Source organism: Martes martes, assembly GCF_963455335.1.
Source record: "Martes martes genome assembly, chromosome: 1".
NCBI classification, from domain to species: domain Eukaryota; kingdom Metazoa; phylum Chordata; class Mammalia; order Carnivora; family Mustelidae; genus Martes; species Martes martes.
Window position 1 is genome coordinate 167494637 of NC_137888.1, and position 14741 is coordinate 167509377.

At 38.2% G+C, this 14741-nt stretch overlaps 1 protein-coding gene across 1 annotated transcript in view; it reads left to right on the plus strand.

Annotated features, from left to right (window-relative positions):
* The window catches only part of RAD18 (RAD18 E3 ubiquitin protein ligase), a 109231-nt gene that overhangs the window by 24386 nt on the left and 70104 nt on the right, over window positions 1–14741 (plus strand). The window contains exons 3-4 of the mRNA XM_080809864.1: window positions 3633–3694; window positions 5160–5230. Of these exons, the coding sequence (XP_080665990.1) occupies window positions 3633–3694; window positions 5160–5230 (133 nt within the window). The remainder of the gene's footprint in view (window positions 1–3632; window positions 3695–5159; window positions 5231–14741) is intronic.

Sequence of the window (14741 nt, forward strand, 5' to 3'; positions counted from 1 at the left end):
CTGATAGTCAAGAGAATGAATCTGGGGAGAAATTTTGCCTCGGAATGAATCATAGCTCATGTTTCAGTTATATCTGATTTAGGTGATATTTTGGACTTTATAGACTTTAGAGTCAGTGTTGGAATGAATTAAAGACTTTTGGGACTGATGGTATGGAATGAATGCATTTTGCACAGGAGAAGGGCATGGATTTTCAGGGGGCAAGGAGCAGAATGCTGTGGACTGAACTGTGTCCCTCCCAGAATTCATAAGCCCTAATCCCTGGTGTATTTGGGAGTATTTGGGAGTTATTTAGATTTAGTTGTGGCCATGAAGGTGGGGGCCTGATGAGGGAATTAGTGCCCTTAAAAGAAGAGACATATATAGCTTGTTCTCTCCCCTCTTCCAAGAGAGGACACTGTGAGTAGGCAGCCATCTACAAGCCAAGAAGAGAGTCCTTACCACAAACCGATCATATTGGCATCTTGATATCAAACTTCTAGCCTCCAGAACTGTGAGAAAGTAAGTTTATTTTCTTTAAGGCACCAGCATATGGTATTTTGTTGTGGCAGCCAGAGCAGATTACATCTAATTCCTCTCTCCAGTACTTTGTATCATTGATGTCATTCATTCCATTTATACATAAGCGCACATAAGAATGAAAATATGTGTGTATGTTTATATATATATGTGAATATAATAAATATATGAAGAAACTGAAGACACTGTTACCTGTTAGATCAATTAAGAATAAGAAAAATAAAAGTTTTTATTCTACCTATATTTCTTCCTTCTCCAGTGCTTTTCCTTTGTTTATATAGATCTAGGTTTCTGACTTGTTTTCCTTCTCTCTGAAGAACTTTTTTTTTTTTTTAAGATTTTATTTATTTATTTGACAGGCAGAGATCACAAGTAGGCAGAGAGGCGGGCAGAGAAAGAGAGGAAGGGAAGCAGGCTCCCTGCTGAGCAGAGAGCCTGATGTGGGGCTCGATCCCAGGACCCTGGGATCATGAGCCGAGCCGAAGGCTGAGGCTTTAACCCACTGAGCCACCCAGGTGCCCCTCTGAAGAACTTTTTAAAGCATTTCTTGTGATGCAGGTCTACTGGGAGCAAAGTCCTCCATTTTCACTTGTCCGAGCAGGTCTGTTTCTCTTTTACCTTTAAAGGATTATTTCACAGGACATAAAATTGTAGGTTGGTGGTGGGTCTTTTCTTTCAATACTCCATTATCTTCTTGCTTGCATGGTTTCTGAGAAGTTGGATTTAATTCTTTTCTTTGGTTATCTATAGCTAAGGTGTCTGCCCCCCCCACCCCACCCCCCCGCCCCAGCTTCTTTTCAAGATTATTTTCTTTATCTTTGATTTCTTGCAGCTCAAATATGATATACCAGGTTGTAGGGTTTTGTGAGTTTTTTTTTTGGCATTTTTCCTGCTTGATGTTCTCTTGGCTTTCTGGATCTCTGGTTTGCTTTCTGACTGTTTGGGGGGAATTCTCAGTCATTATTGCTTCAAATATTTGTTTTTTTCCCCATCTTTCTTCTCCTTTTGGTATTGCTGTTACATGTATATCACACCTTGTATAATGTTCTGCTTCAAAAATGTTCTTAAATATTGTTCTGGTTTTTTTCAGTCTTTTTCTTTTCACCTTTGTGTTTCTATTGAGATATTCTCAAGTGCAGTGATTTTTCCCTAAGCTGTGTCCAGTCTACTGATACCATCAGAGGTACTCGTCATTCTGTTTGCAGTGTTTTTCATCTCTAGCATTTCTTTTTGATTCTTTCTTAGAATTCCCATCTCTCTGCTTACATTACCCATCTGTTCTTCCGTGTCATCAACTTTGTCCAGTTGTTTTAAATTCCTGGTTTTTTAATTCCAGCTTTTGTGCCATATTTGGCTATGATTCTGATGAGTACAGTTTCTTCAAGCTATGTCTTGCTTTTTAGTATGCCTTGTAGTTTTTTCCTAATAACCAGTCATGATGTACTAGGGAAATGGAACTGTAATAAATAGACCTTTATAAAGTAACGTGGCCATGAGATGTCAGAAGTGCCGTGTTCTGTAGTTCTATGATGATATCTATCATTTAGTGAGCCTGTGCCCTGGACTGTGAACTTTACAACAAACTTCAAGTTTGTTCTTCCCCTTGGTGGGACAGGATGAGTAGAGGTAGCTGGAGTTGCTTATTTCCCTTCCTGAGGTTAGCTGGGCTCTGATAATACCCCTAGAGACTTGGGTCCGGTAAAGTTTCTTTTGAGGGCAGGCCTTGTTAAGAAGAACAGAGTGCTCTGATGTATGGCAGAATGATTACTTTCCCCTTCCCCCTGCAGAAGGACAATGGGATTTTGCAGGTTGTCACTTTGAGTACTGGGTAGAACCCTTGGAGCTAAAATTCATGTATGTGTGGGCCTACCCTATTATCTTGGATCCTCTGGAGTTTTTAACTCTCAGACTCCACCCTGCTGAGCTTCCAGTGATTTGCCAATTACAATTCAGGTTTTCCCGCCCCAGCACTGGTTCTAGCAGAGGCTTTTTCTCTGGTTCTTGTGGAGGTTTCTGCTCTGGTAAGTTCTGATTCTCTGTGTCCAGCCTTTCTGACTCTCTAATTTTGGAGCAACAGCTTGTCCGGTAACCTCACTTCTCTGATGGAGCTAGGAAGAGCTGATTTTTCAGTCTTTTTACTTGTTATTAGATGGAGATGGGGTGATGACTTTCTAACTCCTTACCTGTAAACCTGTAAACTGGAATTTCCCCTTTATTCATCTTTGCTTCCCCACAAAACTTAACCCATTGCCTATTTTATCTTCTCTTTTAACGTGTTCTTTCATTTTTCCTCCTGGATGCTCTTGTTGAGGCTGCCAGGACTTGTTCATTTCCTGGTTATCTATACCCAAAATCATACTGTCTCCTCCTCTTTAACTGAACTGACTCCTTTTCAGTGAGGCCCCTTCACTAAGCTGAATTTGGACTGATAGCAGATTAGCTACCATTAAGGGAGCATTCTATTTAGTCACATTTTCCCCCGCTTTGGGAGATCATTTTATACTGCCTTGGGTGTGAAGAATTTAGTTAATGACAATTTCTTGCTTAAATCCTTAGGATTTATTACAATGAATGGTACTGAAATTACCTCACTACTTTGTTAGCTCCTTGAGGTCAAGAACCTTCCCTTATATATTTTTCTTTTCTGAGTGCTTGCCACAAAGTACTTGTTATATGTGGGGTGTTCGACATCATTTGTAGAGTTAGGATATAGAAATCCCTAATTGACAACCTAGGTATATATTATTTTTTAACATGTGTATATCTTACTTAAAAATTTATATTTTAGATGTTAGGCATAGGGATATCTGACATGTATATACAGTATCCATCCCAGGTCTTACACATATGTCTCCTACATTTTATGGAGTTGTGATATCTTAGGGACTCACAATTATTATTATTTGATATCTTTCCCTGTCCTAAAAATGTTGCTTTATCACTTTTGCAAGTATGCATAGGTAGAGTAGAGGTGTTAGAATTTTGAGATTATAATGATATGCCTTAGATGATGGAAATGTTCTAGGGCTTAAGTCAGATTTTGTTAGAAGTCAGATTCCTATGTTATTAATATAGCTTAACTAATTTATTATGTTGCATTTGTTTTTTTGCAGACTGTTCTCTTTGCATAAGAAAATTCCTGTCCTATAAAACACAATGCCCAACTTGTTGTGTGGTAAGTTTTTCTTTCCTGTTTTTTTTGTGTAAACTTAATTGATTGGTGCAAATTTCTGTATCATGTATACACAAAAGCTCAAGGGAAGAGGTATAATTATTGAATTAAGCTACATAAAGGACATTTTCAGAAAGAACCTCTAAAACACATAAATAGAGACTTGGGCTTTGTTCAATTTTTCATAAAGATTTCAAAACCTAAATGTATTTTAGGAAGTAGAAACTAATTCTAAGATCAGGATGTAGCACTTTTAAGTCTTATGATCTATGTATAATGGCTTCTCATGTTTTATAATTTTTCACCCTGGGTAGAAAATCTGATGGTAGGATTATTCATTTGCATAGAGTTGGTATTTAAGTATGTGTGTGGAAGCCAAAGATTCATGGCCATTGGGTCGAGCCCAGCCTAACTGGTTCCTTACTTCTTCTTCTTTTTTAAAAAAGATTTCATTTATTTATTTATTTTAGTAAAAGAAAGAGGGAGGGAGGGAGTGGGGGAAGGAGCAGAGGGAGAAGAAGAGAAATTCAAGCAAACTCCACAGTGAGCAAGGAGCCTGACCCAGGGCTCGGTTTCACAATCCTGAGATCATGACCTGAGCTGAAATCAAGAGTCAGGCGCTTAACTGTCTGAGCCACCCACGTGCCTCATAACGGTCCCTTACTTCTTTCCCAAATTAGACCTTCATGGAAAACAGTAGGAAATTTGATGTTAGTTTCTGAAGCATTTCAAGTAGGCAAAAAGGTAGGTAAAAAGGGCAAGTAAACATAAATAGGAATAAAGAAAAAAGAAGAGGCAGTGAGGTCTAATAGAAAGGATACTGGGACTAATTGAAGGGTTTGGGTTCTAGTTTGGTGCCTCTGGTAGGTACATGGTGTTAAGATGTCATTGAACTTCTCTGAACTATTTCCCTACATTAGAAATGATGCAGTTTGGCTCCCAAGTTTAATCTCTTTACAAGTTGGTGTCTTGCTATAGCCAAGATGATATTATTAAGGAGATGAACTGAATACCATTCATGCCAAATAACTACGGAATCTGTCATTTTTCTGTTGCATTCCTCAACACCAACCTTGTTTTTACCTTTCTTGTAGCACCTAATGCCTCTCCCTATGTGGTCACTTAAAAGAACATCTCTGTTCTGTTTTTTCAGGAGAAATTTTTTGGGATGGTATTTTGAATAACGATTCTTGCTCATGTTAGGTTTTATCTTAGTTGGTACAGAGCGTATACGATTTTATCAGAGGCTGTGGAGAACTTTTATCAGACTTTCAGTCAGCAGATGCTGATTCACTGTTTTAAAATTCCATATTAGTATGAGATAAATGAACTTTATTTTGAGGCTTTCCTGGAAGACTTAGTGGGATGGAGTGTCTCAGGAGGTTGGGTCACACATTTTCAAAACAAGATTATGACAAGTTATTTTATTATTTCTGACCTTTTTCCATCTGTTGTTTTTCCTTTCTAGACAGTCACAGAGCCGGACCTAAAAAATAACCGCATATTAGATGAACTGGTAAAAAGCTTGAATTTTGCACGGTATGATTTAATTTTGTGACTAACCTGTAATTGCTCTGGCCTTATATATGAGTCCCCTCTTTACTCTGTGAACCTTTGGGGATTAGAGAATGTAGGGTTGGATATTTTGGGTAAAAGAAAGGAAGTGACAACAGTCATTTATCACTTATGGACAATCTGATGGTAATAATATTTTCTTCCTTTACTTAACAGAAAGTCTCATCATGAAAAACAAAAGTTAAAATGCAGATTTGAGCACTTACTATTGGGTACTACAAAGATCCTCCAGCTTCATCTTTTATTTTTCCTGTCCTACCCCTAGAATCATCCATTTTTTCAAGGAGTTCCTTTTATTGGAGAATGGTATTTAGGATCAGGATCTGGAGCTAGGTATGATCATTGTTACTGAGATGTCATTGCTAGCTCTCAGTGGACAGAGCTGGGTAACATATGCATGTATACATATGTGTATACTAACCCACGTGTACACGCTTATCTATAATTGTATCTATGGCTGTTATTTATTAACCCATTAATTCTTAATCTTATTTACTCAGCATGTATAAGATGGTGTGCCATGTGAAATAGGTTAATTGCTGGTACTTTATACAGCTCAGAAATGTAGCTTTATTTCTTAGCATGATGGTAAAGTGAGTTTGGTCTCCCAAAGGGATATTAAAAGGCATATTTTACCAAACAGTATCTTCAATTATTTTTAGTTTTAATTGTGCAAGTCAATCAGGAACTTTTATTATGAAGGTACTGTGTTTAGATAATAGGTGCCCATCTCCTTAAGTATATGATTCCTTAGCTGTTGGGATAGTTTTGGAGGTACAGTACAATGGTTCTGAAATGTAAAGAGGTTTCTTCCAATAGAATCACACATTTATTTCATTGGGTTATGCCCTGAAAATGATCAGGTTTAATCCTCTGAACTTGCCTGTTATGACATTCTAGAAATTGGCCTGGTTAGTCATTTCCCTAAACAGAAGCCTAAAAGGATGCTATTTCCTAGATTAAGAAACTCTGAGAGTCTCTGATTCTTACAATTACAGTTTTTGCTTTTCTTATTTTAAAATCTTTCACCAGTTAGATTTTGCAGTCTGTGAGAAAGGATGGAGTCATGTCTTTAGAAAGAAATTTAAAAAATTTTTAAATTTAAATTCAACTTAATTAACATATATTATATAATTAGTTTCAGAGGTAGAATTCAGTGATTCATCAGTTGCATATAACATTCAGTGCTGCTTATTACATCAAGTGTCCTCCTTCATGGCCATCAACCAGTTACCCCATCCTCCTACCCATCCACCCCACCTCCATCAACCCTCAGTTTGTTCCCTGTAGTTAAGAGTCTCTTATGGTTTGCCTCCCTCTCTGTTTTCCTCTTATTTTATTTTTCCTTCCCTCCCCCTATATTCATCTCTTTTGTTTCTTAAATTCCACATATGAGTGAAATCATATGGTGTTTATCTTTCTCTGACTGACTTATTTCGCTTAGCATAATATCCTCTAGTTCTAGCCACATTGTTGCAAATGGCAAGATTTCATTCTTTTTGATGGCTGAGTAATATTCCTGTGTGTGTGTGTGTGTGTGTGTGTGTGTGTGTGTGTGTGTGTATCTCACATATTCTTTATCCATTCATCTGTTGATGGACTTCTGGGCTCTTTCCATAGTTTGGCTGTGGTGGACATTGCTGCTATAAACATCAGGGTGCCTGTGCCCCTTCAAATCAATATGTTTGTATACTTCGGATAAATACCTAATTTACTGCAATTGCTGGGTCATAGGGTAGTTCTATTTTTAACTTTTTGAGGAAACTTCATACTGTCTTCCCCTGTAGCTGCACCAGTTTGCATCCCCACCAACAATATAAGAGGGTTCCCCTTTCTCTGCATCCTCGCCAACATCTTTTGTTTCCTGAGTTCTTAATTTTAGCCATTCTGACCAGTGTGAAGTGGTGTCTCATTGTGATTTTCATTTGCGTTTCCCTGATGCCTAGTGATGTTGAGCATTTTTTCATGTGTCTGTTAGCAGTTTTTGTGTCTAGAAAGGGTTTTATTAGTTGTTTGATTTTTCCTGAGACAGTAAAATTGAATCTCAAGGCTTATTTTTTTCTTAGCTGGTACTGAAAGTATAATGACTTCCCTGCTAGGTGGAAGGGACTGTCACAAAGCAAGCACACGTTTGTTGAAGAGAAGTGATCAGTATCTTTGGGTTCATAGACCTTTTGATAACTTAAAGGGAGGCCTTGGAATGATAGAACTCACCTCTTTCCCACCTCCTCCCAAAAGGAATGGGCTGTTTAATTGTTCATTAAAGTGGGTGTGGCAGGGTAAGAAGCATTGTTTGTGGATTTGGGATGGATTTTATCATTTCTTTCTCCCTCTGTTTGCCTTGTAATTGTTTTATGGTGGACATTTGTCATCTCTAAAGTGCTATTGTACCTTATTTGCAAAATTAGTAGGGATGAAATTTAGGCTAGTCAATTTCAGTACTTGTTTGACATCTGATTTAGGATTGATGAAAGAAGTTGTTTAATTTTATGACTAAAATAGAAGACATTTGTGGTGTTTGTCAATTTTGTTTCTTATCTGTTATTGCCATTTTAAGACATGATGATTTTAAAAACTTTAATATTCTCAACTGAAATAAAAGAGTATTGGAAATAATTCCAGAGATTTTTCAGATAAAAGACTGACATTCAGGGATGCCTGGATAGCTTAGTCTGTTAAGTGTCTGCCTTCAGCTCAGGTCATGATCTCGGGGTCCTGAAATTGAGTCCCACCTTGGACTGCCTGCTCAGTGGGGAGCCTGCTTCTCCCTCTGCCTGCCTCTCCCCCAGCTTGTGCACACACACTCTCTCTTTCTCTGATAAATAAATAAATAAATAAATAAATAAAATCTTTAAAATAAAATAATGTTCTTCAGAAGTGCTGGTGTCGAACAAAACTATTTAGAATATTTTTGTCTAAGTGGAACATCATTCTTGATCTAAATAAGAAAATACTCTTTCTGTGTTTTTGTGTAGCAGCCAGTCTACATCAATGTCATTTTTACAAATTGAGAGTGTACTGCTTTGATTTATCCCCATCAAGGTACGAATTTTTCTCCAGGTTCTTATTCCAAGTTTAGAATTTAAACATTTTATTTATTTATTTATTTATTTATTTATTTATTTATTTATTTATGATTTTACTTATTTATTTGTCAGAGAGAGTGAGAGAGAGAACATAAGCAGCGGGGAGAGGCAGGCTTCCCACTGAGCAAGGAGCCTGATGGGGGACTTGATCCCAGGACCCTGGAATCACGACCTGAGCTGAAGGCAGATGCTTAACCAATAGAACCACCCAGGTGTCCCAGAATTTAAACATTTTAGATGATAATTCCCTTAGCGTCTTATAAAAGAATGTAGAATATACCTTTTCTTATGGTATAGTTTAGAGCATACTGGCTTTGGATTCAAGCACAACTGGGTTCTAATCCCAGCTCTTCTACTTGTGATGTGACTGTGATCAAAATATTAAATCTTTCTGGCCTCTATTCCCCATTTGAAAAGTGGGAATAATAATATTGATACTTTCAGGGATTGTTTTAAGGATTAGAAATGAAAAGTTATACTAAAAGATACCCAGCATAATACCTGGAACAAAGGAACCTAAAAAAAGATTGTTGTCATTATTATTATATGTATTTTACCTGCATTTATATTGTCTTCACTTATATTATAGATTGATGTCCTAAGGTGTTAATAAGAATTTGTGCTTTCGTGGGCCTCTGCCTGTTTAACCAAACGGTCTTAGACTGCTGTTTGCATGTTTTGGATCAGAAGAGCATTTGCAGGGACTTTTACTAAATAATGAAATCCATGGAGTTAATCGCATGGATTTCATGACCATGTCTACCCAGAAACCTATTTTGATTCTTGATTCTTGATTCTTGGCTGCATTCTGAAGAAGTAAGGTTATTGTATAGTTAACAAATGGGCAAGATTTTCCTGTACCTCATGGAGTCACAGTTATTCTGAAGGTCTGTAATTCACTCCCAAAATTTGAGCATCTATGATGAATGCTATTAGGCATTATAATACCAGCTTTCTTTAAATTAAATTTATAGGAGTGATGGGAGTGAAAGAAAGGTTACCAATTTAGTTTAAGTATCCATTTTGGAATTAATATTTTCACATAGCTCATACTTAAGGTGTATGAATTGCAGTAGTCTCATGGTTTTAAATACCGTATGTCCATTCATGGCTTTCAAATTTATATCTTCAGTTAGATCTCACCCCAGAACTCCACACTCATATATCCAGCTGCTTACCTCACATCTCTGCTTGGACCTCTTCAAAGGAATTCTTGATTTTTCTATGCTGCCTGCAGTCCCCTACTCCAAATGTATTGTTCCCACAGTCTTCTCATCTTGTTAAATGGCAGCTCTGTCCTTTCATTTGCCCAGACCAAAAACCTTGAAGTCATCCCTGACTCTTTCCTTTCACACTTAATCTGTCATTCCATCAATAAATCCTGTTGCCTTTATCATTAACAGACTTCCTGAAACTGAAGCTTTTCATCACCCTGCCCATATTATCCTACCCAAGCCAGTGTCAGCTTGGACTTCTGTGGTCACTTTCTGGTGGTCTTCCTTTTTTTTTTTTTTTTTTTTTAAGATTTTATTCATTTATTTGACAGAGATCACAAGTAGGCAGAGAGGCAGGCAGAGAGAGAAGGGGAAGCAGGCTTCCCACTGAGCAGAGAGCCCGATGTGGGGCTTGATCCCAGGACCCTGAGATCATGACCTGAGCCGAAGGCAGAGGCTTTAACCCACTGAGCCACCCAAGTGCCCCTCTGAAGAAGTGGTCTTCTTATTTCTGCTTTTGCCGTCTGATAGTTCTTCTGAGGCCAGCAACCAAAGTGATCCTTTAAAAAGTGGTCCTTTAAGAAGTCAGATCATACTTAATATTGTCCAGAGGTGGTATCCCATCTCATTTGGAGCAAAAGCCAAAGTCCTCTCCCCTCAGTGGCAGTCCACTGTCCCTTTCTGACTTCTCTCCCACTTTTCTGTCCCTCGTTTATTCTGCTCCAGGCACCTGTTTGCCTGTTTCTCAAACATGTCAATCATGCTCTAACCCTAGAGACTTTGTACTTACTGTTATTTCTTGGTGAAACACTGTTTCCCCAGATAGTCGCATGGCTTAGTCCTTCAGTTTCTTCAGGCCCTGTTTTTCATAGGTCATGTTCTCAGTGAGGCCTTCTGTGACCATTCTGTACGGAGTATCAAGCGCATCCCCTCCTCATGCACAGCTTCACTGGCTTCATTTTTTTGCTGTAGCACTTTCATATATGTCATGAGCATCTCACATCTTTTCCCTTACTATAGTATAAGGTTTGTGAGGACAGATGATTTTGTTCATTGTTTTATTTCCACTGCTGAAAGTACCCTGAAAGTAGTAGGCACATGAAGAAGTTAATGAGTTTCAGTTTTGGTGAGGGGCATAATTTTATCACTGCAATAGTGCAACTGTGTGACACCTATTTTTTTTTTTTAAGATTTTATTTATTTATTTGACAGAGAGAGAGCACAAATGGGCGGTAGCAGGCAGAGAGAGAGGGAGAAGCAGGCTTCCTGCTGAGGGAGTAGCTTGACATGGGGCTTGATCCCAGGACTCTGGGATCGTGACCTGAGCTATATGGAGACACTTAACCCACTGAGCCACCCAGGTGCCCCGTCTCCCACTTTTTTTTCAGCATGTACAATCATACCTTGTTTTATTGTACTTTGCTTTATTGCACTTTGCAGATATTTAATTTTTTGACAAATTACAAGTTTTTGGCCACCCTGCATTGAGCCAAGTCTATTATTATCATTTTTCCAACAGCATTTGCTCACTTTGTGTCTGAGTCAAATTTTGGCAATTGTTAAAATATTTCAAACTTTTTCTTTATTGTTATGGTGATCTGTGGTCAATAATACTTGATGTTACTATTGTGATTGTTTTAGGGGGCTCTGCAAACTGCAGCCACATATGACCACAAACTTAATTGACAAATGTTGTATGTGTTCTGCTGTTCTAATCACTGGCCATTTCTCTCCCTCTTCTTGAATCTCCATATTCCCTGAGACACAACAGTATTTAAATTAAGCCAGTTAATGACCCTCCAAGCCATTTAAGTGTTCAAGTGAGAGGATAAGTCACAAGTCTCCCTTTAGATCAAAAACAAGGAATGATTCAGTTTAGTAAAGAAGGCATGCTGAGGGGCGCCTGGGGGGCTCAGTGGGTTAAGACTCTGCCTTCGGCTCAGGTCATGGTCTCGGGGTTCTAGGATCGAGCCCTGCATCAGACTCTCTGCTCAGCAGGAGCCTGCTTCCCCCCTCCCTCCTCCTGCCTCTCTTACTACTTGTGATTGATCTCTCTCTCTCTCTCTCTCTCTCTCTGTCAAATAAATAAATAAATAAATCTTTTAAAAAAAAAAGGCATGCTGAAAACTGAGATAGGCTGAAAGCTAGGCTTCTTGTGCCAAACAGCCACATTTTTGAAGGAAATTAAAAGTGTTACTCCAGTGAACACATGGATAATAAGAAAGCAAACAGACTCACTGCTGATATGGAGAAAGTTTGGTCTGGATTGACCACACCAGCCACAAATTCCCTTAAGCCAAACCCTAGTGGAGAGCAAGTCCCTAACTCTGTCATTCTGTGAAGGCTGAGAGAGGTGAGCAAGCTGCAGAAGAGAAGTGTGAAGCTGGCAGGGGTGGTTTCTGAGGCTTAAGGGAAGAAGCCGTCTCCTTAACATAAAAGTATAAGGTGACACAAGTGCTGATACAGAAGCTGCAGCAAGTGCTCCAGGAGATCTTGCTGAGATCATGAATGAAGGCGGCTGCACTAAACAACAGATTTTCAAAATAGACAAAACAGCCTTCTTTTGGAAGAAGAGGCCATCTAGGACTTGCATAGCTAGAGAGAAGTGTGCCTGGCTTCAACACTTCAAAAAATTGGCTGACTCTCTTGTGAGGGGCTAATGTAGCTGGTGACTTGAAGTTGAAGCTAGTGCTCATTTACTACACAGATAATCCCAGGGCCCTGAAGAATTACGCTAAATCTACTCTGCCTGTGCTCTGTAAATAGAACAACAGAGCCTGGATGACAGTACATCTGTTGACAACATGGTTATGCTCATTGACAATGTACCTGGTCGCCCAGGAGCTCCAATGTCTCCATTGAGATTAATGTTGTTTTTGTGCCTGCTAACACAGCATCCATTCTGCAGCCCATGGATCAAGGAGTGATTTCAACTTTCAAGTCTTATTATTTAAGAAATACGTTTTATAAGGCTATAGCTGCTGTAGGTAGTGATTCCTCTGATGGATCTGTGTAAAGCCATTTGAAAACCTTCTGCTTATCTATTCATTTGTTGATGAATTTGGATTATTTCCAGTTTGTGGCTAGTGTGACAAAAGCCGCCATGAACATTTGTGTGCAGTCTTTGTGTTCATCTTTGTGTGCATCTGTTTTCATTTCTTTTGGGTACATGTCTATGAATGGAATTGCTGGCTTAAATGCTAGGTGTATACTGAACATCATAAGAATCTGGCACACAGTTTTCCAGCTGGATTGGACCACCTCCACCAGCAGTTTATGAGAATTTAAGTTGCTCTACGTCCCGATTAGCATTTGGTAACATTAATCCTTTTAGTTGTAAACATTTCATTGGGTGTGAAGTAGTAATTCATTATGGTTTTAATTTGCACTTTCTGATGACTAGTGTACCTTTTCGTGTACTTATTGACTCTTCTTGTATCTTTGGGTCTGTTACATTTTGACCCAATTTTTAGAAATGGTATTTTGTTTTTTTCTTATCAATTTGTAGTTTTTTATGTATTTTGGTTGTATATATGTATTTTTTTTCTTCCTGTGTTTGGCTTACCTTTTCATTTTCTAAAGGGTGTCTTGATGAACAGACATTTTTTTAATTTTGACGAAGTCCGTTTCCTCTCTCTCTCTGTCTCTTTTTTATGATTACTACTTTAAAAAAAAATCTTGCCTAAAAAGTCTTTGCCTGTCTCAGGTCATAGATATTTTTCCTATTTTTTTTCCCCTAGAATTGTTATAATTTTAGCTTTTACACTTAGGCCTATGAACCTATTCAGGTTAATTTTTATGTATGATGGAGGTTAAGAGTCAGGATTCATTTTTTTTCCTCGACAGATACTTGGTTGCTTCAGCATCATTTATCAAGACTCACTAAATTGCAGTGGCTCCTTTGTTGTAAATCAGGTGACTACATGTGTTGGGCTAATTCTGGACATTCTGGACACATTCTCTGTGTCTCTTTCAGCTAAAACTACAGTGTCTTTAATACAGTAGCTGTGCTGTTAAGTTCTTAACATCTGTAGTAAGTACTCAACTTTGGTTTCCTTTAAGATTACTTTCATTCTGGGGCCTTTGATTTCTTTTTTTAAAAATTTAATTTAATTTTATTTCTTTTCAGTGTTCCAGAATTCATTGTTTATGCACCACACCCAGTGCTCCATGCAATACGTGCCTTACTTAATACTCACCACCAGGCTCACCCAACCCTCAATACCCCTCCCTTCCAAAACCCTCAGTTTGTTTCTCAGAGTCCACAGTCTCTCATGGTTCTGCTCCCCCTCCAGTTTCCCCCAACTCCCTTCTCCTCTCCATTTTCCAGTGGCCTCCATGTTATTCCTTATGCTCCACAAGTAAGTGAAACCATATGATAATTGACTCTCTCTGCTTGACTTATTTCACTCAGCATAATCTCCTCCAGTCCTGTCCATGTTGATAGAAAAGTTGGGTATTCATCCTTTCTGATGGAGGCATAATACTCCATTGTGTATATGGACCATAATCTTAGAATGAATGTATCATTTCCATCCCCACAAAAGTTGCCTTTATTGTGCTTGGCATTTTATTGAATCTATAAATAAATATGGAGAAAATGGGTATGTTAACATTGTTGAGTTTTCTAATCCATGTACATAGGATATTTCTTTACTGAGGTCTTTTTTAAAATTTCCCTTAGCAGGGGCACCTGGGTATCTCAGTTGGTTAAGCATCTCTCTCGGCTCAGGTCATGATCCCAGGGTCCTGGGATCCAGCCCTGAATTGGGCTCCCTGCTGAGCAGGGAGCTGCTTCTCCTTCCTCTGCCTGCTGCTCTGCCTACTTATGCTTTCTATCTCTCTGTCAAATAAATAAATAAAATCTTTAAAAACTTGAATAAAATAAAATTTCCCTCAGCAAATTTGATGGTTTTCAAGATATAAATCTTACACATTTTTGTTAAATTTATTCTTAGGTATTTAAAGTTTTTGATGGTATTTCAAGTGTTATTTATTTTAAAATTTCGTTTTCTCTTTGCTCACATATTAATTTTTGTTAACTGATATTACATTCAGGGTCTTGCAAAAATTCACTAATTCTAGTTGCATGTGGAGTCTTTAGGTTTTTTTGAACATAATCATGTCACCTGCAAATAAAAAGTTTCCTTTTTTCCCCATTGTTTTTGTGTGTGT